The sequence below is a fragment of the Sturnus vulgaris genome, chromosome 1, assembly GCF_052056855.1.
Source record: "Sturnus vulgaris isolate bStuVul1 chromosome 1, bStuVul1.hap1, whole genome shotgun sequence".
In the NCBI taxonomy this organism is placed as follows: Eukaryota; Metazoa; Chordata; class Aves; order Passeriformes; family Sturnidae; genus Sturnus; species Sturnus vulgaris.
In genome coordinates, this window is record NC_142243.1 from 19687000 (window position 1) to 19712484 (window position 25485).

Genomic DNA, 25485 nt, shown 5'->3' on the forward strand with positions numbered 1-25485 from the left:
ACTTTATCATTCAATAGAGGGAGTAAAAGTCTGGTACTAATAGAAAGAACTCTTGAATTTTGCGATGATGGGTGAGCAGATAAAAAGCAAATGTATATACAGCACAACCAAAACAAAAATGTCACCACACTTGGCAGTCAACAAAAAGGCAAAGTCACATAAAACCAGCACTTAATAGTAGCACTGGAGATCTTTGTGGTAGTCCAGTAACACAACAGCTTCAACAAAGGAGAGTTCAGTATGAAAAAAGATCCAGAGTCTACAAACTATATTTTTTATCCTAAATATCAAATTCAGTTAAACATTAAACTCACAACAGGTAACATAAAGACATTCTGTGAAAAAGCTGTGATCTTTCAAGCCACCTATGAGAGTGTTTTTCTGCCCTGTTTCAAGCAGTGAAGAGCTCATTGCCTTTCACTGGCTTAGTACATTATACCAGATTGGAACTGTTAACATCAACACCAACCAACGAATTCCTTGGGAAGCAGAAGCCACGGCTGACCCAGTAACCCCGGAGAGACTTAGGAAAAACTTGTAGCTTTTAAAAGCCTAGCAGAGACAAGCACCCAGAAGATTCTTTATCAGAAATACTGTGTCTTCTCTGGAAAGAGAAAATCCTACCACCCCAGTGAAAAGTCCTTGGAAGACACATCCTCCTTCCCTGGGGGGGATATTTAGTCAGGCGGCTGAGAGAAGCACCATCCCATGGGATGCAGGAGGGCAGGGAACAGAGGGAGGGGACTTTAATTCCTGGGAAAATGCTTCATGAGGTCAGGACATTACTGCTGATCCAGCCAAGAAAAGGGATGCAACTGTTCCCAGAAGGAAAAGGGAAGAGGCAAACAACATGAAACCTTTAACCTTTTTGTTCGCCATATCAAAGTGGTCAACCAAAGGGTAATGGTAGCTGACTAGCTTTCGCTTCCAATAACCTCACAAACCACTAGATTCCCTGGCCATGTCATTTCTCTCCCATCAGCATTTCATTAACTGTTTCAAGTATTGTGAATATTTTACCTTTCATTTTTCGATTTTTTTTTCCAATTATAAACTAACTTGTTTATTAGACCACAGGGGCATAGATCTGTTTCTTTTTTTTTCCTGTCTTCATCCTACACATAAGTAACTGGTTACACGAAATTCAAGATAACAACGTCTGATTTTTAAGAAAAAGAAACCAGCTCATTATTAAAAAAAACCACTTGCACCCAGTGCCAAGAATAGAAAAAGGCCAAAAGGCCAGGAAAGCATGCGAAGCCAGACCTAGCATTTCTGTAAATGGGCAATGCATATGGAGGAAAGAACTAAAAGCTTCTTAGGCTTGGAAATTGCTACCCTTTCCTTTACATACAGAGGAAAATGAGAACATTCACAAGTAATTCAAGTCTTTGAGATACAGGATAAAGGGTATACTTTGAACACACAATATTACAATATCTTAACATTACAGTATCCATTTTTTTTTTTAACATGTGCAATTTTTCTGTCACCTTTAGAGGCAACTTACAATACAGGGTAAATGTGCTCCCAGCCAGAGGACAGAAATGTAGGTGGCAATGAAGACATGCCAGTTCAGATCTGCCACTCCTATGAACTTCACTAGTTCTTGGGCTTGAAAAGAATACTGTAGCCCTTGACCCAGAATATCCTCCCTCATTCCACCAGGACACCTAGGATCTCTCCAGCTTTAACCACAAGCATTCTCTTGGCCCTCACAGACCTTTTTGCAGTTTAGAAAGTTCCCAATAGGCTCCTAACCCCATTCCTCCACGTTAGGGCAAAGCTGCAGCCAAAACCTCTGTTGCTGTCCTTGCTAACAGGCTGTACAGTGAAAAATCACGATCCCTCTCCACTGTCCAGTCCAGCTTCAGCCTTTCCAACCTGGCTGCTCTCCCTGCTCCTCAGAAATCTCACTGACCACTGCAGTGCTCTTACCAATTGTTGCTCTCCTTTGAGTATCACAGCCCTGCTCCCTCCTGGCTCCCTGGTTTCCGAGAGGATGGAAGTTAATAGCATTTGTTGAGCGAGTATTTTATGGCTGCACTGTTGGAACATCCTGCCAACATCACACAACAAACTCAGTTTGCTCAGTTAACTCAGAAGTTAATGTGATTCCCTGGTAAGTTAAAATGAGCAAGATCAGTCTTGGTTTTACACCACCCTTGCAGTAAGATAATATCTGACAAACCCTTCCTCTTAAAGTGTATTGAAGCATGGCCATTTTCCACATTCATGTCCAAGGAAGAATGAACAGCACAGCACACCATGACAACAAATTACTTAAGTGAAAAAAGCAGGTAAGAACTGCAAAAAACCCTGAGGAATTTCTGTATTTGTACTTGTGTTGATCAAAACTCAAGATAATGAATCCTTACTGAATTTTCTGGAGTTCATGGATAGTGACATGGCAAGGTGAGGAAGGAGGAAGCCCGGTTCCCTCGGGCACAGGCAGCTGCTGCCCCAAGGGACAGGGTGGCTGTCACTGGTGCTGCTCTGCCTTTGTGTCCCCAGGGCAGTGGCTCCTGGAGCTGAGCCTGCTCGGCCTCCTGGGAGCCTCCTGCCTCTGCTCAAGCACAACACTCCTCACCCTCCTGCATAATTCAGCTGAAATACAAAATTGAACACCCAGGATGTGCATTATTGAATTATTTAAGAAAATACTACACAGGATCTTACTCAACAAGACAGTTTAGGTTAAGATGAAGCAGATATTTCCACTAAAACTTAGGAGAAATGCTGCTTCCCAGCCTTGGCTATCATATGGGAAAGGCTGCTGATGAAAGCAAGCTAAGGGAAAGCAGTTCACTATCTACTGATTGTGTAAGCAGCCCATGAATGACTGATCTCCAGCCTTTCTGTCCAGCCTTTTGACCAGTTTTCTATCAAAATTTTTCTCTAACATAAGAAGTGAAATTGTGCTACAGACTCTAAATTTTTATTTAGTTTACTTGTTCCAAATTGTAACTAAACTCTTCTAATCAAAAGTTGAAGACTTCTTGTCCCCCGATGACACTTAAAAACTGATTTGGATTAGAAAGTCATAGGCTTGAATCAAATTATTAGCAAATTACTTTTAGAAAAGTGTAAGAATAACTTTACTTAAGTTATATAAGAAGTAATAATAGCAATCACTTTCCAGAAATTGTTGCATTTCAGAGAAAGTTAATCTTCTCAGTCTTTTTGTAGCAGCTTTATCTAAACCTGTAAGGAGTCAAATGTTCAATTTTGCCCTGAGATATCCTGGGAGACAATTTCTATATCCACCAGAAAGTTCCAGGACAACTGGAAGCACAATTCATTAATGTACAATAATCTATAGGGTAAAATCCAATACTAAAATATTCTCTAAGGTACTCTCAGGACATGAGAACATAAATCACTAATTGACTATTTTCAAAGTGTGATAAACCAGCTGCTTTGAAATAATATTTATTGGTAATTTAAAATAAAAATATGCTTTATGTGATAATGAAACAAAGAGTGTTCAAATCAGAAAACACCTCTTTTCCTCATTGCATTAATTTACCAGTAATAATTTTGCATTTAATACCAGATTCTTGAATTTCAATTAGCTATCCAAGTATATGACTATATGATCAATTCCAATTTAGCGGGGTTACTGCCCTCCATTCAATGCTGTTATTTCCATTAGTAACCTTTGCAAGTAATATGACAAACCTATCAATTGTGAAGGCCATTACTTTTATGCAATAATCATAAATTGCCTTTCATTTGACATTAGTCTGGACAAAAATATGACCAAACATCACAAAGGGTAATTAAGAAATCACAAATGTAACTTCCATGTGCAAAGAATATCACATTGAAAAACCAGTCTTGAATGAGAAGCTGGCAAGACAGAAATCCTGAGTAACACATCTTTCAAGGAAGAAATGGTTAGTCTCTTCTTTAAAAACACAAAATTATCAGCACAGTAAATTCTTACAAGAATAATGCATGTGAGCATGAATAGACTAACACCATGGCAAAGCGTTTTTCTTTGTTCTTCCTCTGATGTATAACCAGCTTGAAAAATGGGGGCATCTTACCATAGAAAAATGTTTCACAGATCTAAAAGACCACAATAAAGAAGCTTGTACTGCTACCTGCATGCATTCACGACTGACTAAACCTTGAGGTTCACAGTACAAAATATGAAGTCACAGGTATTCAGATCTGTGATGCATTCTAAATATAGATAATTTAGGTCATAACCATAAGAGATACAAACAGTCCTCTGAGATAATCCTCATGTGACACTGTTATTACTTTAAAAGGAGTATTTCTATAATAACTCTTGATTAAATATAGAAATTTGACAGCAGTGACTAAATCTATATGCTATATGGCTTTTCTGTAAGCCTTTCCACACAAATTTTGCAGAAATTTCTGGACAGACAGTGCTAAAGCTGATCACAACTGGAGAGAAAACTCCTAACTGGAGAGCAAACTCAAAACTCATTTTCATTGTCTTCTTGATAGATGGAAATCTCCTTTCTGGGCATTTGCCTCTTTTGAAGATGTATTCTAGAATGTTTTCAGAGATACAAACTCACTTCAGAAAGAAAAAAAATAAATGAAAATGAGGCTCTGTATAGTCTTTGTCACAAAAAAATTTGAAATAGATGCTATCAACTTTCTAAATGTCACTAATCACATTTCACCAGTTGTCACTGTTTCCACTAATTCCCAGAAACCTTGAAATCAGGAAGGCAGTAATGTGCTGGAGTATCTAAGTTACTTGCTGAAGTTATTCAGAAAAGAAAGATTTGAACTGTAGAAGCAGAGGTGCACAGATGGCCACATGCACTAGGAGACAGTTTTCAAAGGTGAAATAACAAGGCACATTCACTTTTCTGCCCTCCCCCTCAGTCAATGACTTTATGAAAGCAAGTAGTGCAGCCAATATGCATAATTTTTAAGTCTTGGATCATTTGGTTCTTACTCTTTAAGTCCATGGTTTTGAAATTTTATAATTTAGGTACAATACAAACTGTCATTATAAAAATAAAAAAGGCTTATATTCTAGTCATTACGAATGTAAAAGACGTCTTGAAAATATTTCCCAAACGTTGCCTAAAGGCTCAGAAACTTGGAAGCACACCTAAAAAATAATGGTTTTGGTGTTAATCTTAAACTCTCACCACATCCTCTCTCCCTTCTCCTGCTCAACCCTGTTGAGTAAAACTCTGCCCAGCCCCTCAGCCTTCAGTGCTGTCATAGTGCCTCTCTGCTATCTCTGCAAATCTTCTTTCAAAGGCTCACAGGAAAAGATGCAAGAAGTATCAACTGCAAATGAAGGAGTACATAAACATCAACATTCTGCAGGCCTTGCAGACAAAGAAATAAAGTTGTGCTGTCTCTTGTGACAGGCCACAAGCCTATTGTTAAATTAACACCACAGATCCAAGGGTCTTCTGCTTCCCTGCCGGGAGACTTGCTCCTATCAGAAATTATCAAAGTCCCGGTAACTAGCACACACTTTGCTTTCTGCTTTGCTTTGTACAACTGTGTTGTGTAACATCTACGGATATATTATAGGAATAACAAATAATGTGTGGAGTGAACTCTCTGTGTCCCTACAATAAAGGGCCCAAGGGCTAAAAGCAACCTGCACAGTGTTCTTAGACTGGCCATTAAACAAGTCCAATTCAGGCACTGAGTATTAAACAGTGTTAGGAGATAAAAAGAGAACAAAGAACCCTTATCAGCACACATAAAGCACACAGCAGCAATAGCTGTAATGGAGAATTAAAGCCCAGTGCAAGCCCCAAAGCGTGCTGACAAACAGGTAAGAACAATTCATGATGGATCTTATACGGAAGAGGAAGAAACCACCAGTGAGGATGCTGTGATGTCTCCCTGAAGCCCTACCCTAATCACAGCTCCCACTGACCTTAGGAACCAGTGGTGCAGAGGTGAAAAAGAAAATACCAGAAAGTTTGAGTGCATAGCCTTTTAACTGCATGTAATTCTAAACTATTGAAATTGGAATAACAATAGTTCTTTGATTAAACTAACAATAAATTCCTGGCCTTCCATATAAAGTGCTTGCTATTGTCCATTCCTTTTACGAGTCAAAAGCTGGTAATGATTCAACAAAACTTCTCCCAAGACTTCAGTTTCCCCAAATGAATCACGTTGGTGTTTATAAGCCAAACATAGAATTTGGCTCATTTTCCCTAGAGATTACAAGAGAAAAAGCTCAAAGGTTTTCTGCCTCCTCAAAAATATGCAAAAATATAAAACAAAACAAAACAACAAAAAAACTTAGCTGGATGAATGGACAGCATTTAATCATGGTTCTTTTCCACATCACTCAGATTTTTCCTTCAAAAGTGTCAAAGGAGCATCCAGCCAAATATCTTCAGTCATACTTAACCTATCTTCATTCTACTCCTTTCAAAAGTCACAAATACATTAACTTTTTTTATTACTACAATTAATAAATAAACCAAAACCAAACTTTGCTGGGGTTATATCTATGTTTTTCTGTATAGAGAAAAAATTTATTTGTAGACATGTGGGCTAATTATTAAAATTCTACTTATTATACTTTTTAAAGTATAGTATAAATGCAAAAATAAACCTAATGAGCCAGGGACAGACACAATCATTCCTATGTCACTTAAGCTGTACCTGTATTCTGTTTTCTTTTATAAAAATTAAGTTTGAAACACTGATTTTTTTCCAAGCTGATGTTGCAGCTAGCCTTCTCCTTGGTCTCCCTAATTTTCAAACTAAGCAACACCATAAGGTAAAACTTGTAAAAAATTCTGCTTATGCAAGACTATAAATCTTAGAAATCAGATTTAAACATTGATTTTTTTTCTCATTTGCATGCTCATACGTCTGGTAAGGAAAAGGATAAGAGGAATCTTTTGGGTTAAATATTGTTCAGTTTTACACTGCCAAGAGCTGGTTTTAGCCTTTGAAAGTACCAAATGTTCCCAAACAGAAGAATAGAGCCACATCCAGAATTCAAGAGTACCCTTTCCATATATAATGCTGGGGGCTGTAAAATCAGAGTCCCTCCCAAATTAATGTTTGCAAATTCTCTACCACAGTGAATAATCCTTTCAAGGCGCTCCTGATCTGTAACCTGGTGCCAACCATCATGTGATCATGCAGAACATATCTGGTGGTTAAAGGAAAGCAGTACCTTGGGAAACTCAGAGATCCAACCAATAAATAGGGCATGAACACATGAAACACTTCTCCCTGTTACTCAGGAATCTTTAAAGGATATCTATAAAAATATGCTTGATGCATGAACAGTTTAATACCTCACATTTCATTAGATTTGCAACCATGGCACTTTCTTTTCTATGGAAAGACAGTGTTCCTCCATCATAAACAAACATAAACAAAGGAAGCTCAGCAAGGGAAACTGACTGTGAGGAAAGTAAATGCAACAGAGATGAATGTGATGGCATTATCTGCAATGGTAAACCACACTTTTAATATCAGAAATGCCAACTTGCCTGTGTTTTTCTATCAAGTAGAACACAGTAATTAAAAATGTATCAACTACAGATATGTCCTATTCTATTTGATATGTATTTAATGGACTAGACTACTGCATTTACCAATATTGCACAAACCTCACAGTCTGTGTAATCACAACACACAAGCTGGACAGGAAGGAAAGTTTCAACATTAAGGAAGCCAACAAACAAGAAACATGGAATCAAGCAGCAGTAGCAATACTACTCTCATTCTGTGGACTAGTAATTGTTTTATAGGAGAGGAAAAATGTCTGAACATTGCAGGATTATTAAAAAAGCCAACTAACTTCCAAAAACCAAACCAATATACTAAAAAGGAAATGGAAGGGATTAAGTACTCTATTCCTGATGAGAATACAAAAAAAACAAGCCACCAAAGAACTGTAAGGAAATCATACAAGTGTGCATTTGGAAAGAATTCACACATTTAACAATCCTTTTTCTCACTGCTGGTAAAAAGAAGAAAGTTTCCTGCTCTCCCTCAAGTCAATTTAATTCTGGCATTGAGAATTTTAGCGAACTTGCTAATTGCTTGGCAAAGATGTGAATGAAGACAGTTCAGAAAGATACCAGCAACTAGATTAGACAATACAGGAAAGATGATGCGTGCTTGTCTACACAGTTGGTTTTATTTCCCCAGCTGAGGAGCCAACTACTGGTGATGAAGGAATTTCTGCTAACCAAGTCTTAGCCTTCCCCTCATAATTTCATCTCTCCTCTTTAAACAAGAGGGAGCTTTCAAGATTCCCAAGAATGACACTTTCTTACTGTGATGCTGGTGCCTCCTCTTCCCACGTGAGAGGCAGCAGCTCCCAGCCCCTCCCTGTCCCCCGCACTGCTATCTGCCTGCAGAGACGCTCCAGCCAAGCAGGAAGCAAAGGAGCAGGCTGCCCAGGGATTGGACACCTCACCATCTCATCATGACTAACAAGGAGAAGCTAAGGAAATGGGGAAAGGAAAGAATTAGAAATCTGAAGAGAGTAAGATGCCAGGTAAAATATAGAGACCAAGAAAATGAGGGTAAAACCAGCACCAACCAGAGCTTTTGTACTTGTCCTACAAGGTGTTGATTTGGCTGCAATCCTCTGTTCTAATGAAATCTAGATAAACCTTGCATTTGAAGAAATCAGGACTAGTCAACTTACATCTAAATATAAAGCAGTTATCCAGTCTATGAAGTACCTTTTAGAGAAATACAGAGGTGAGATGAATGGCCCTGGATCAGATGTCATGTGCTCATTATTTATGAAATGAAGCAGAAGTCTTTAACTCTCAAGGGTATTTTAATAATGAAATTGAGCCCTAATTCCTAATGACCTTCAGACATGGCATTATGCATATTTTCAATTCCTTTCAGCCAACATTCTCACTATGCAGTCACATAATAACTATTCCAGAAAGAGAGATGGATCATAGCATTCATGTTTAATAAATTGGTAACTTTTACATCACTAACTGATTAGTGTAGTCCAATGGGAAACAAAAATAACAGTAAATTAATTCTGCTTAGAAACATGTTTAAATACAGTATATTTGGAATATTGGAATAAGTTCCTTTTTAAAATGTAAACTTTATTTAGTTGATAATTCATGTCTTTCTTAAAGTAACTGTGGGATAAAAGCACTTAACTTCATGGACTACATTTTGATTTAAGGCTGAAAGACTTTCTGTCACTATTTAACACGCAGAAATTTGCTGCAGCCTACTTACAAACAAACAGGCTTCTTCCACAGTCAGTGCAGACTCACTTTTTTACCTGTATCTCCTATTTGCATACATACATTATACATGTAATAAGTGCCTGCCTTGACAGACATTCTAAACTGATCAGAGTAATTAAAAAAAAAATTAAAAGCCTATCTGCTAACTTCTACTTTTACTAAGCTAAATATAATGACTAAGCCAAGACTTGAATACAGAATTAATATTTCAATTTAAAGATTTAACAGTAAACAAAATGTTGCTCAAAACTGGATTTCTGCATATGCAGCCTACCTCCTCTCAGCTTAAGAGGAAGTAGGAGAGATTTAAGGTCCATTTAATATATAACACTTTTTTATAAGTTCTAGAATTACATTAAAATATACTTATCTAATTTGACCCTGAGAGGAATTAATAATTTAAATGTGCTGTATGTGTTACTAAATGTATCTATTGGATTTTTTTTTTTTTTTTTTTTTTGTCATGAAGCTGATCCCAGAAATTCACCCTTTAATGGGGCTGAAACCAGGTCTCAAAGCAGATACTGGGAGCAAGACAGTGTCATTATGGTGTCAGCATCCATTCACTTTCCATGCCAGCCTGAGTTGGCTTTTAGAAAGGATGTGAAATGTTTGAGCCATTGGTCAGGGAGTGGAAGCAATTTAAATATTTTCTACCTCTAAAAGCAGACGGGAGGAGACTCTGGTGTTAAAGCTTCTGTTGGTCGTTCTGGAGGGGACACACTGAGGAAGCATGTGTTGGGATTCAGAAGTGAACAAAAGGATCAGAAAAATCTGCAGAATGCTTAAAAAAGATTGGAGATATTTTATTTTCTCTGCCCCCTTCCAAAATGAAATAACTTTCTGCAAATACAGAGTCCCTCAAACAATGTGCAGGGAACCACAAGCAGTAGTTTACTGATGCTTTTAACTATGTTTTCTGTACCACCAATGACCACCACACCCAGCAGTTCCTTACATATGATAGTGAGGGAAGCTTTACAGCAGAGGTTTTTACTGCTGTAATAAAGTGTTTAGCACTCGTCATTTGGCCATTTACAGCTAATTAGAGAAGCCTTACTCTCCAGCATGAAATTTCTTTGGGTGTTATTCAACTGACTGCTAAATTTGACTCTGTTATGCAAGAACATGTGCATCCCCCACTTCTGCATAAGGTTTCTCTCACATGCATACTAGATACTGATTTCACACAGGGCTCAATATTTGCTAAAGCTGTTTCTGTCCTCAGAGTAGCTAAAGCAACACACAGCAGCTACTCGACGCTTGCAAGAAGAAATAATACACTTAATTTGCTGAGTCTTCAACAATTTATCTTCTTTTTACTGTATCAAAGATCTCGTAATTTACTAAAAATCTCAAACTTTATATATAAAATGTGAAAAATCAAAGTCACAAAAAATATTGAATGTACTGAAAAAACTATTAGAAAATAACTTAAGGAGATTTTATTTAAGCAAAAATCAACAATAATGAGAAGTAAAAAGTGTTTTTAACATTTAGAATTCTCCAAAATTTGAAAAAAACTACAAAAACAGATTTTGACTCTGAAAACCAATATGTTTGATCAGATTGATCAATTAAATTTATATTCCTTGAACAATATAAATGCGTGCTCTTAGACCCTGATTAGCTGCCTAATTTAAAACTTAAATTCAAACAGTATGCTCTGAACTGTCCCAAAATATTATATTATCTTCTATTTCCATTCAGAGTTTTTTCACTGAAAAAAAAGTGTTACCAGATTTAACTAATTTTATAAGACCCTCTTGTCCTTTTATCGCCATCTAAACTTTCAGGTTGGCTCCATAAGAAGACTGAAAAAAAACTGGAGTGAAAGAAGCTAACTTGATCCCTTGATATAAACCAAGAAGAATGGTATCCAACCTGGGTGTCTCATGTATCTCTCAAACACTTAGATACTCCTTAGGCCTGAATTGGAAGAGGGATCAGTACATGAATTTTTTTCCAGCTGTATTAATGCCATATAAATCCTTATGTGCACTTGCTCACTTGATATCTTTTACTTCTGCTTAAACTATTCAACACAAAACAAATAGTTTTAACAGGGAAGAAAATTGTTTGTGGGTTTTGATATGGAGGTTCCTGTGTTACCTGTGGTTTATAGAAATTCCTGAAAAGAAATGAGCTTACTGATGAAAAGCACCACTTCTTTTTCTGGTGTTGGTTTTGTTTGTTTTTTTCAAGAACTAACATAGTTCTTTTATTTTATCTAGAGCTTGGTGCTATAAGGATAAACAGAATCTGAACAGACATCATAGCAGTATTGACATTGAATACTCTACATGAGCACCTAAATGAACTATCTCAGAAAACAAATACATGCTTTATGTATCATTTCAAATAAATAAATTTATGACTTGAAGTTATTTTGGTTTGTATAGATACATAAGAAACTTGAAAACATCAGTTATGCATCAATTTTTTTATAGTGTTTCAAAAGAAGAAATGTTTCTGCGTTGACAATTAATAAAATTTATACTACTGATACAGATATGATGAATTTTAGTTTCGTATAAACATCTGAGAACCAGAAACAGTTGCAACATATTTAGTGGCTTTTCATCTCTGTAATTCCAGGCTCTCATGAAAGAGTGGGTATGGTTTATTACATGTAGTGTGGGGGGTCTTTCATGTCACCAGATCACTGTGGTGAGAACTTCAAGTCAGCATTAAAACACCCAGGGAGACTCTGTAGGAAGTCATGTACAAGAGCAGGCATTCATGGTGTCTAGAATTAATGAACATAGCTTCAAGAACCCAGTGTGAACAAAATTCAGAAAAAGCTATTACAACTGTCCTTGTGATGACATGAAAGATGCATACAGGATGGCATCTACATTATATCTTCCAGCTGTTGAATTAGGGTTGTCTTCATCGCTGTCTTAGTGTGTAACAGTCCTGCAGAAACAGCAGAGAGCCTATAGCTCATGAATAGAGTGAAATTGCTGCAACATACATTGACGTTTAGGGAGAAAATGACTGTTGGAACACAACTATCCACCAGATTGCATTAGACAACATTTCTACTGGGTTTGCAAGGGCATTCAGGAGGAAACACTGAAATGCAATTTTGCAGACCAAAATAACACCTTGTCCATTCATGACAGAATGAAGCAGATAAAGCAGGTGCATTGCTTTATGACCTTTTAAGTTTTGCTCATTTTTCTGGAATTAAGTAGCAAGTGTGTAGCCACGTCTCTGTTCACATCAGACATCTTCTGAAGGAAAGTCCTTAACAGTAATCAATTCACTGCAACTGGTAAACAGACACCCAGCAAGTGCTGCTGCATCAGAAACTGTGATCAGCAGCAGGTTAAGAGCAAGATCCCAACTCACACAGGAGAAGGTGGATTTCTCAGCTGAAAAGCGTACTTCTCAGCTCACTTTTCCAGCCTTGTGGTTTGGAGCACTCCCCATACCACAGCACACCACTGCCTACAAGGCTGTACCGTGCACACTGGGCCTAACTAAGCTGGCTTCAAAATCACCTTCCCGAAACCAATGAACTGAGCAGCTGCAGATAGAAACTTCTCAACACAATGCTTTGAGCCAAAGGCACTGCCATGAAACTGTGCTGCCAGAGAGACACAGCACAGTCAAAGGGTGCAAGGGAAATACTGTCAAGTCTGAGAAATACAAATTAGAAGTTGAATCTTTCAAACCTGCTCAAGAATGCCAAATCAAGAACAGCTCCCTGTTTATCCTTCCTCTTGGATTTTCTTCAAGCTGAATCACATAACAAGGCTGTGTGAGTCAGTCCACACAGTGTCTATTCCTTTCCAGAATTCCAAATTCCTTTCCACTTTTGCCCCTTTATCCTTTCCTAACCCCTCCTTGTTCTCAGGCCTCTACTGTAACCATGGGCTTCCAAGAGAAGCTCTTGGACTGAGTGCTTCCCACGGAGATTTTACCCAGCACTGAGCCCAATGCCAAAACAAGCTCTTGCTCTGGAAGGCAAACAGGGTGGATATGGATTACCCGGGATGATTTAACCTGGCAATTTTATGCTGAGTTTAAATCTAGGAATAAGGAACTTCTTCCTTTCTGACAAAAAAGTAAGGGTTTCATTAGAGTTCACATGCATACAGCCACGTACACCAGCATAGCTGTGTCTTCCTTCACCTTACCAGAGGAAAGCATCCCATCTCCTTTGGCACAGGCTGCTGGAGTTATCTGGGTCCTCCGGGTCACTGCCAGGTGAATGGGGACAAGTACAGAAAACACTCCTCTTCCTCATGTTCCTGCCAGGAAACATCACATCCCTGTGCCTGCAGAAGGCAGCTCAAGCCCTTGGAAGGCAGCTGGATGAGGCAGGTCCACACTCAGCCCCAGCAGACCAGGTCCACTGAACATGCTGGGGCTACTATAAAGGCAGCATAGTGGAGCACTTCCATGGTGGGCCAGTGTTATATCTCAATTGGATTAAACTACCAGGAAACACCAGGGCAGAATGCAAGGCAATGTGTATTTTGTGAGTGAACCACATGCCTCATTGCAGAAGGGAATAAAAGGGTTGAAGTAATGAGCGAGCTGGGATAAATGCAGTACATTCCCTTATAGCTCCTCTGGGAAGGATACGTTCATCTATAATCTGACTGCTTCTGAAAGCCAGAAATAGATTTTCCTTTCCAATTCCTGCCATTTATTACTGCTGATTATTAAAAGCAATATGCACAGCTGATTTACAAGATGGCAGATTCCCAGCACTTCTCATTTTCACTTCAGTGAGGAAGCCTTTCTCTTATGACAGAGGTGATAGGGACACGGACTAACCCCAGGTGCTTTGTGTTCACATATTTTACCCAAACTGAAATATTAGAATCCAAAAAATTTTTAGAATTTGTTTTTAGGTAATTGGCCAAATATATATAGACAAAAAGCAGCAGGCACATCTCTCTCTTTAACAATCTGACATCTCCAGTCAAAATAATCAAAGCAGCTGCAGTTTGATCCTTCATCTTCCCTTTCAAGTTGTTTTTCCCTTGGCTTTTCCTTCAGTCACTGAAAAAGGAGGACTTGCAGTTCAAAAACACAAGTATATTTGCACAACAAAACTCAAACCATGGGGTGCATCCCTGCTTTTCACACCTGTCAAATGCAGATTTGTTCAAAATACTGAAAATAAATCATCAGTGTTCAAACTGGATTCTGTATTCTAGATGTAAACAACAAATCTCCTTGAAATTATGTATCTCATGTGATAAGATTTCCAAAATTATATTAAAGAGCAATCTCATGAAAATGTATTTAACTCACATATTTACATACCAACAAGCAAGAGGAAGTCTCACTTCAAAGAATAATTGAATGAGAAGTTCTTATTTTAATGTCAGTTATGACAGGCAACCACTTGAATAAACTGAAAATTAATATAACAATTACAGTATGCTAAAATCACTCAAATCTGGCCAGGGAGAATATTACAAAAAGTAAAGCTGGAGATAGTAAAAAAAAAGAAAAAAAATGGGAGAAACCCTTGAATTCTCCGCAACAATATTAATCTGAATTTTCTGCACCATTGTAATTCATGACATTGAATAATTTTTTAAAACAGGTACTGTTTGCAGGTCTTGCTAACAATATAATAGGATTTAAATATCATCCTCTAGCTATTTAGCAAGGAGAAGAAAGCATTTTTAAAAGTATCTCCAAGAAATAATATTTCAGTGATTACTATCTCATCTAAAGCTAGAGAATATAATTTGAAATTTATATGTTAAGATTTCATATCAGATTCAATAAAAGTATTTGCTTGCTTGCTTACTTGTTATTAGAGCTGAATATTTTCGATCAAGTAAGTAAAAATAAAACTAGGTACTTGTGAAAGTTACAGGACTGAAGCCCATTGGCGACATTTCCATGACAAAAATGAAAGGAGAAGGGTAAAATGGTTATCTACACTTTCACAAAGGATAAATGTCTCTTTAATCTTTGATGTTTTGTGGCAGCCTAAAATGCATCTCAGTATATACATTTTACCTCAGGACTGATTATTTTAGGAAAATAAAATAGAGTGTTTATCACATTAATTTGGGAATACAACCCATGTGGTTGTGAAATCCTGGAGGAAAATGCCAAAGTAGGATTGGAGGTTAATATACAGAGGAAGTGTTCAGAGCTTTCTGCAGGGTCCACAGGCAAATGTTAGGAGAAGTTTTTTACTCTAGGATATGCACTGGCTTTACACAGTATATAGAAAAAAAAAAAGCAGGAACACATCCAGAAAATAGCCAGAACATATCAAGAACACAAGCAGAAAAGCATCAGTTTGACCTCTCTGAATCTTCATTTTAAAATAATTTCTCTAATACTCTGAATGATGCAGAATCTAGACACTCTTCATAGTTCAAGATGAGTTTTGAACTTAGAATGTTCCTAACGTGGGAACACAGAGTATCCTTCTCCCAGGTATTACAGTATTCCTTGAGTTCCTACTTACTTTTTTAAAGTTTTATACAACCAGTGACTAGTTTATGTAACTAATATTAAATTTTCCGAAGGAAACACTTTAGAATTGGCATCTAATGTCAGTCTAATTTTGTATCAAAGCACTTTAATGCTACCTATAGTTAGAACTCCTTGGCATCTTGCATGTAATTTTATAAAACAAGTTGCAATTATGATGAAAAAAAGATTATTTTTGAAGCTTCCTTTCATTTTTTTTCTGATTATATATATATAGCCAAGACTGTAGATACTTTGGGGTTTTTTCTTTTTCCTATTTTTTGGGAGGTTGGGTTAGTGAGAAAGAAAGGGATTCAGATCTTTGCCAAGGACTCAAGAACTGTCTGGAGGTTTGTTTTCACTGCAGATGACAAGTGCTCCCCTGCATAATAATACACATCAGACAGGTGTCTGCTCCAACAGAAATCAGGTTAGCTCCTGAACTGGTTGGAAAATAATCCCCTCAGCACAGGAAGCAGAAAGCACAGGGCTTTGTTGTCCAAACAAGATTTTCTCCAAGGCACTGTGCCACATCATGTGTGTCAGTGTGAACTGGGGCACCTCTGGGAGGTGAGATACTCGTTGCCTGCACTGAAGTCCTTATTCCAACTCATTCCTGCTTCCAAAATCCCCATGACAGTCCACTACCAGCTCTGACCACACAATAACTTTGTTCTCTGACAAAACCTTTGCATTTTTGCACAAGTTCATACTTTGGTACAACAGTTCTCCCTGCATACAAACCAACCATTTTACAACAGGGAGCTGTACAGCTGTAGAACATAAATGGCCAGTTCAAGTCACCAGTGAAAGTTATCCAATACATGCAGCTATATAACCGAAGGTATATTCATATACACACACAGGGATGTGTATATGGATATATATAATGCACACACATACATGTATAAGCCCACACAGATATAATTACATGTGCATGTCTTTCTTTAACAATTCCTTTATGCTCCTGTTTACAGACTCACAGGATGTTCACAGCTGGAAGGGACCCACAAGGATCTTAAGTAAATAACCCATCATTAGCACCATGCTCTGACCAACTGAATTGATCTCAGGGTCAGAGGTCCAGAACCACAGACATTTATATTCAAACATCACACAGCTTACAGCTACTTTTAACAATGGTTCGTGCCCTGAAATCCTACTTTTGCCTCTACATTTGAAGCATTATTCCCTTTTAGGTAGAAAAATCATATGTTAATCATTAAAACATCTAATAGGTGGAGCAACTGCTAATAAAAATGAAGTTCTGGATTACAGTGTCTTGGATGTTGGAAAAAGTAAATCAGACCCTATAAACCTCAAGAAAGTTAAGGAACCAGATCATACGTGTCTTAAGTAGAAGTTACTTTGCTTAGAGCAAGCAGCAGCATCTACCTCTATCTGCTGTCAGTGAAACTGCTCACCACTGTACCAGCCTGAGCAGCCTGCAAAAACATACCTTAATTCCTGCTTTCCCATGCCACACTCCCCACTAGGCACAGAGAACATCCCCAAGGCCACTTCTCATCCTCTTGTATGATTCCCATGACACTCAGCAGCTTCTGCTGACCCTCACATGAGCATCTGGCATCAACCCAGACCCATCAGTCACCACCCCCGAGCCACAGGGAGGGAGGGCTGGCCTGAGCACACTTTATCTGCAGCTTGGTTCAGCAGCCACAGGTGGGATGCAGGCACATGAGGGTTCAGGAATCTCTGCTGTGACCTGTGCAGTACTAGTCTGCAGCAGAGGCTGACAGCTCACTGGCTGGGTGTGCCAGAGACCTGTGGGACAAGGAGCAGAAAAAATATCCAGGTGAGGATGTTTGCACCTGGCTTACGACACCTACTTTAGTTAAAACACTTCTTTCGCACTGCTCTTAATAAAGAAGTTATTTAGCTGTACACAAAGTACCACTGGCACTGCTGCCCTTTATGTGGTAATGTAACCACACAGAACAAGTCAGAACAAAGACATCTCACCAAGGGTGCAGGCTCGTGTAAAAGCAGCAGGTGAAAGAGCAGACAGAGCTGTGGCTGTCCTCCGAACCTCAAAACGCTGTCTCAGTATTGCCTCCATGCCTTGGGGAAAATTTATCTCTTTTCCTTATCATGTGAAGAAAGCCAGGATACTAAAGTAGCTACAGCTAGGTATATAGATGTAGGCTGTGTTAATATCCCTGCACTCTTTTTTTCTACTCAAACCCAAGAAGCAGAAGAAGAAATGCTACTTAGTAAACATATTTCATCATTCTAATCAGAGTATGAATGGGAGATGACAGATGTCTTCTAATTAGAGACAGAACTGTCTCTGGGACATTTGATTCCAGGTTACGTGAGACCCTACTGGAAGAAAGAATTCCCGCTCCCAACAACACAGCCCAACGGTAAGAAGGGATAAACTATTCAGGGAAAAAAGCAATATGATAGAAGGTATTAGTGTATATAGTTCAATTGAAGACAAAATAGAATCATGAATACACACAAGAAAAAACTATAGGTTGTGACCTATACAGAGAATAAAAAGGACACTGCTTTACATCACAGTGTTACAGTCCTAAGAAAAAACAGCAGCAATTAATGAAGAAAATTAAGAAAAATAATATCTGCAACCCGATGTGAGCAGATCCAGTAATGCAGAACTCACTTGCAGCTAAGCAACAACCAGATATGCAACCGTACTTTGGGATCAACAACTCATTCTTTTTCCACTGTGCCAGCTCTCACGTGATACCAGCAACTACAAGACACAACATTAGTGATCTAAATGATTACATGCAATAAAAATATTCTGAAACAAAAGGGCAAATGAGAAGAAATCAATGAAAAATATATTACCACACACAACAGCTCACAGTACTATCCTGTGTTGCTATAGCTTTGTTTGCTGTTCAGCACCATGACGTTCTGATAATTGAGAGAAAACAGAAAGAATGTCCATGAGGGGACAAGCTGACATAATATAAGGATGCACATCAAGGAGATGGGCACTTCTGGCCTGTCAAAAATGCTACTGCAGCTTCAGTAGACATACCTCAACTAGCTTTGCAGCTGCCTGCTAGCAGCATAGGGTCATTCTGAGGCTGTGAAACCTGTCTGAGAGTGAATAAATACTCAAATAACTAGTCTCGGCACACTGCACTGGATAATTACATCTGACAATCTTTTTCATGCCCTCAGCCTCACAGAGCTATGTAGGCATTATCCCAGCCTGCTACACATTTCAAAGCTGTGGTCCCAAACCATGCATGGAGGCAATGCGTTACATTTAAGACATTGCATTATTACTCACAGTCACAAGCCATCACCACTACTACAGCACACATCAAAAAAAGCAAAATGTGACAGCTCATATCATTGCCTCAGACCCAGAAAAGGGTCATTTAGTATAAAAATTTCAGTGGTTCACCATCTAAACATAAAAATTATTTCAACAACATTTAAAACTAGAACTACATATATTTCAAATTTTTACAAACTCCTAAAAGGATGCTAGCAGTGGAGCATTAGGTGGAATGCAGACAAAACAGAGTCGAGGGAAAATGAGACTTCCTGTTATGAGCACAATTACTTCTCAAAGGCCATGGTCTCATTTTGACAGTCATTTAAGAAGTTTTAGGACCACAGGATGTTGAGAACAATCCTTAACAGAGAACAAAGAGCTGTCCCATGTGAGAAACAGAACCTGAATTATTAACTAGCACTTTCAGTACCCAATGTACTGGAAATAACTGAAAAAAAAAATTCTAAAATGCTGAAAATATTCTACAGATCTCTGTTGAAACTGTTTCTGAATAAGGAGCTCTAAAGTCATGGGAAGAAAAAAAGGCAAAATATAAAAATCTGAAGAGACTGAAAAAAAGAAAGAAGCTACTTTTGCAGAAGAGAAGAAAGGTTTACAGAACATCTGACTAATTATACCTCAGTTAAAAACTAGATTCAAAACATATGAAGTACTTGTGGCAAAACAAATCAATGGAATATTTAAATTGATTTTACCAGCACTGGAGAAGGCCAAAAATTCCTGAAGTCCTCTTTCTGAAGTACAACCTTTAGCTTAATTAGTACTGGATTGAAAGTTCTTATTACTACTTCAGTTTTCCTTTGATCTCATTCCTCTCACTTGGTGCAATATTTTAAGGAATATTTAATTGAATACTTACAAGGAATGGACAAAAAAACCCACTTTACTTACTATAATTTATTTTGAATCATCATCCTTCAACAACGAAAAAGCTTTTTGGACTGTAGAAATGACAATTTTTAAATTATTAGTATAAAATACAATGTCATTATTTTTTTGGCTTGTTAATGCTGCAGATTCACGTTTTTGTGGAAGTAAGAAACTCAGCAAAATACCATCAGAAGCCCTTAGATTTGGATATTATTAGCATACCCTACCAGGCCACAACACCAGTCCTCTCTATCCTAAACTTAGCACATGTTATGGTCTGTGAGGAGAACACTGAGGAAATCCTCAATGCTTTGAATTTTTTTTTCCTATATAAAACCAACCAACCAAAAGAAAAAAATACCAGCCTTTTTGCATTTTTATTTCTAAACTATTCTAATCAAGAACATTTCATCTCAGGTTCGAGCTTAACAGCTTAATTTCAGATCTGTTTCCCTCAAGAGTAGATGCTGGCCTGCAGGTAGCCTCATCAGCTGCCTCTTAATTTTCTGTCCCTGGATGACTCCGAACATGCGCCCCTGGCCCCACCTTCCTTACAGTAAGTCACATGCCAAAGTGAGTCAGCAAAATATGCTTAACCACTTTCCAGAGAAGCAATTCTTGTATTAAATAAATAGATAAATAAATAAATAAAAGTGGCCAGAATGTACCTTTCCTCACAAGTTTTTTTGCTTTTATTTTCCCTGTTCGGATAGGTATCAGAGATACATTCTGACTCCATGTCACACAGCACTTAGATGCTATAAAAATCCAAATTTAAAAATCTTAAAATTGTCCTAACAATTCGGCACTGTGTTCTCTATCAGTATATTTTTATCTTCAGTTTAAGGTGTTTTCCCTAGCTGTAATAAAGGAAAATGGATGTCATTTAACTGTTTTCATTAACTGCGTGACACAGTTCAATAGTTTTTTATCTACCTTTAATTCACTATCATCTTTCCTCCACCACTGCATTATTCATGTGTGTCACCCTCTTCTGATTCCTGTGACAAATACATTTGTAATGATTTTTTAAGGATCAACACTTCCTCTCACGATGAGAAAAGGCAAAAGTTAAAGCAGCTCTGTCACTTGGCTCTGCCTGGAAGTCGGTCAGGGCAAAGGCGAGGCAGCCGTGGGGAGCAGGCAGCAAACCTGCAGCCTGTGGCAAACAGGTCTGGGGATTGACAGCAGCCAGAGGCACCACCAGCAGCTACTGCTTCATTAATTTTACTGTGTTTCAGGGAGGTGAAGGACTGAGCCATCAATAAAGGCAAAAAACCACACCCTGTCATATTTTACAGCTACCGAGTTAGGCTTAATTTAAACACATTTTTAACCACTTATTTCAAACAAAAACACCGATTGTACATAGTATTTATTTAATAGTATTAATTTAAATATTGCACTGGACTAAATATTAGACTATTACAGCCTCTACGTAAAATTATTTCCATACATTACATCTTGGAATGCCTTTTAATATTTGACTAGAGAAACAAAAATACTAATCTAATTCCAGCCTTAATCTATTTTAAAGGAAAAAATATTTAAACAACTAATTTTGTGTTTTCTGTGACTGGAATAACCATTGTTACAGCAGGTTGGTTTTGGCAGTGCCTTTACTACTTTGACTGTTCACAAGTTGTCTTACAGTTTCATACGGTGTCAGACCTAGAGACTATATCTCATGCCAGCTGGAGTGGGAACATTGCTTTTATGTATAGAAATACAGCTTTTAGAAGTCAAGGTCTGCTAGCAGTTTCTCTACAAACTACAATGGCAGCTGTGCTAGAGGTCATGAATATTACATAAGGGCTGTCCATGTATTCAAGCCAGCATCAGTAAGCCAAATTCCCATAGCAACACTCTCATAGATTTACTCATTGCTAAGGGATGCATCAGTTCAGCAGTAAGCACTGCACTGCTACCCTGATTAGCCTGCAAGATACTATTACTTCAACTCTTCCTTTAAAGATTGTGAGTTTACTGATAAAATTCAAAACTTCACCTGAATTTCAGGGCAGCCCTTATCATTTTTCCCAGGAGCAAAAAAACCTCAAACTAACAAAACTCACCCCTGATAAAACTGAAACTCCTGACTACAATCAGCAATCTCTGAGATAAAAGGCTGAAGGGAAGAAGTGAGCTGCTTCTCTTGAGCTTCTGCTACACTGATCCCAGAACAGCAAGATCCAACTTCAAAGAGATGTTCAGCATCTCCTACGCTTGGCACATTCCAGCAGCTCATTAAAAAGCTGCTGTAGGAGCTCTTATTAAATATCAGTCAACAATTACATTTAAAAAAAAAACATTTCTGGCTTCCCTGTTCAGGTTTTCTGCCCTGACGAAGATGTCTGCTTGTGCACTGTAGTACTGTATTATTTACAGAGCTGGTGCTCGCCACACGATCAGCTGCAGAGCTCAGTGATCTGGGCTCACAGATTTCCAAAGAGCCCTTGTAAAACAGGTGGCATAAATGGCCAGAGGTACAGCTGGCAGTGGAGAATTAAATGGAATAGGAGATGGAAAGGAGATAAAGAATTTTAAAAAACAAGGCAAAATGGAGAAGGGGACTCAGAGAGAAAGTGAGGGAAAAATGTAGATCAGGTAGATCTAAGGAGGAATCTCAATGGTGTATTTAAACATATTAGAACAAAAAACCAGATTTTGTAAAACAGTAATAAATTTAAACCTGGCAGGTAGCATACAAAAAAGAAAAACTGGAATGAAATGATAAATGACTGATAATAAATGAGTACAGTTTTTACAGGTGCAGTATTATTTAAAGATGTAACATAGATGAAAGAGAAACAAGCCCATCACTTTCACTGCTAAAACCTTCACAGTCCTAAATAAATCTCATGGAAAATACATAAACACACAGCAAAAAAATAAGGCTCCTTTAATGTTTTCTTACTACATTGTCACTATCTGCCAGGAATACGGAGAGAGGAGAAATCTGAAGAAGACCTACAGCAAATGACTCATGGGGTCACTTAACACACAAACTGTAAAGAAAGTCAGTGAAGTCCTTAGGAAAAAAACACCCTTGTAACAGATTCTCCCTATTTACATATGACTTGTTGGGACTGATCCTTCTTTGAACGGAGATAAACAGGATGTTTAAGGGCTGACTTTTGACACTTTAAAAGCATTAATTGCCCTGGCAATCCATCAGCAAACTTTCAGAAACATCTTCAGTAAGAACTCATAGGATTGACCCTATACACTCCTACAACTGCTTATATTTAATAAAAGGATTTAAATTTAAATTCACACATTTAAATAAGAATGCTCTGAAATACATAAGTCAATCAAGAGCCTGTTACAGAAAACTGATTCTAAGTAATTTTTCATGGAGCATGTATTTTCAACTGCTGTCTGGAATGTTTATAAGAGATCTAATCTATATGTCAACACATTAAAAACATTGAATAACTAATGGATGAGATGACAAAGAATCATGGAATGGTTTGGGTTAGAATGCATCTTAAAAATCATCTAGTTTCAATCCCTGCTTTAAAGCTGAGCATTTTATGAGTTTGTAACATGAAACAACACCTTACCTTGGCTTTTTCCAGCTGTGCCTGGGCCTGTCGCTCTGCCTCTCTCCGCACTGCTTCCCTGTCTTCTTCCAGAGATACATCTGAATCAGATGGACGGCTGGTGTAGGAGTCCGCCGAACCCTGCAAAAGAAAAGGAAAAATAATGCCACAAGTTCCTTGGATGTTTAAAAAAAAATAAAAGTAGAAGTGGTTATACACTTTGCCTTTTCTCTTACTTCTGTATCCCTGAAAAGAGACTAACTGTCCAAAAGGGAAATTCACTTAGAAGGAATTATGTCCAGGTAAACATTTTCTTCTGGAAACTTTCAAAAAGTGCAGGTGTCTTCTCCAGTGTTTAACTTTCTGCCCTATCTCGGCATTCTTATTTGTGTGCTTTTCAGCAAGCAGAGCCAGTTTCTCTGGAGACTTACAGCACTGGTGCAGTGCAGGGCTGAAGGACACACAGCAGCTTCAAGGATGGCTCCATAAAAATTAGAACTCTAAACAGTGACAGAAATAGCAAGCAAACAGACTTTCTATAATCAAAATGCAAATTTAGTACCAATAATTACCATTACACAATATCACTGCTAAGAGATTTAACCTCTGCTATGCATTTTTATTTTAGGGCAGCCTCTTTACCTGACACACTTTCCCCATCAGAACAGCAAATGGCTCGTATCCATCTCTGCCCCTCAGCAAAACATGCAAATGACCACAAATCAACTTCCAACTAATAAAATCCGTCTGGACTCAACACATGTCCCTGTATCACCACAATGGAAGCAGCCACAATGCCAGAAAAGCTCTATAAATAATGACAGCTCTGCTTTCCCTCTGCATCTCCCTGCATACAAAATAAGAGTTCTGGTAATTCAATCAGAATGAAAACAACTGTGCTCTCCTCTCCGCCTTTCCTCTCTCTCTCCCTGAAATACACACAATATAAGGTGATAAGGAAAATGCAGGGCTTACACAGATATCAGAATTCTTCAGACGTCCTCCTTTGGCTCTTTTCAGAAGCCTGATCCAGGTGGCCTTCATTAGCCAGACAGCTCAGTTACTGTCCGCAGCTGCAGCGCCCGGCACTGATCTCATAAAACATGTGCACACTGAGCACTGCAGAATCACAGCTCCTTTCCTATCCATGCTCTGCTGTGAGAGCCTTCCTTCTCTTCCCTCTGCCTTTCAAGCTTCCAGCCTCACTGTTTCCAAGTATTCTACTGCAATTAAATTCTCAAATTTTCTCATGCCAGTAGGAAAAAAGAAAAAAAAAATTAAAAAAAACTCCCAAAAATCCACACCACCTCCAAAAAAAAAAAAAATCTCAACTTCAGTGATAAAAACATAAAATAAAACCAGCTTCGGAAATATTGTGAGAGATACTTCAGCTGATCATAAACTGAGATCGATCACAGAAAAATACCTAGGGCTTTTTCCTTTCTGTTTTGGGGGGGCGGATTTGGCTGTTAAAAATAGTGCTTGTAAAAGAACCTTTTAAAATCCTGTGCAAAATGTATTCAGTGACATTTGCAAGTGCAAAGTTCATTTCATCTCTTCCTAGATTGGCTGGGGGTGGGGTAACAGGCTGTTCATACCACTGGGCATGCTCCATATGTGCAGCCTTTTACGCAGATGCTCACATCACACCAGGCTGCTAGCCTATGCCAAATTGCCATTTTACATCTCAAGGGTAAACAGCTGGAAAACGCGAGGTCCCTGTGAAACTGGAAGAGCTGGTACAGGGTCTCGTTCCCGTCATGGATGTCTGCTGCCAGCCACGTTTCCCTTGGATGCTTGCTTCTGTCGCGGAGTGCTGCCCTCCACTGCAAAGCACTGAGCTCCACTCACAGCTCCCTTACAGAAACCAAAAATATGCCTGTTGAGTGGGAATTTAACTCCCTAGTTACGGTGTATATATTTTTTTTACATTAGCAGAGAAAAGGAGCAAAGAATAACTGCAACATACCACATAACACATAAATATTAGATCCTAATATGACAAAAGCCAAACAAAACCTTAAATTTCACTATTCTGCTTTTCAGAATGACCCTCTACCCTGTAATA

The 25485-nt window shown here is 38.2% G+C and overlaps 1 protein-coding gene across 15 annotated transcripts in view; it reads right to left on the reverse strand.

Moving 5' to 3' along the window:
* The window catches only part of CACNB2 (calcium voltage-gated channel auxiliary subunit beta 2), a 241380-nt gene that overhangs the window by 56480 nt on the left and 159415 nt on the right, over nt 1–25485 (reverse strand). For 9 of the 15 annotated variants that reach the window (XM_014889579.2, XM_014889577.2, XM_014889576.2 and 6 more), the window contains one exon: nt 23439–23558. In XM_014889579.2, the coding sequence (XP_014745065.1) occupies nt 23439–23558 (120 nt within the window). Of the gene's footprint in view, nt 1–23438; nt 23559–24059; nt 24316–24392; nt 25020–25485 lie in introns of those variants that run through there. The other 6 variants (XM_088160810.1, XM_014889583.2, XM_014889581.2 and 3 more) reach the window with 2 other exon arrangements.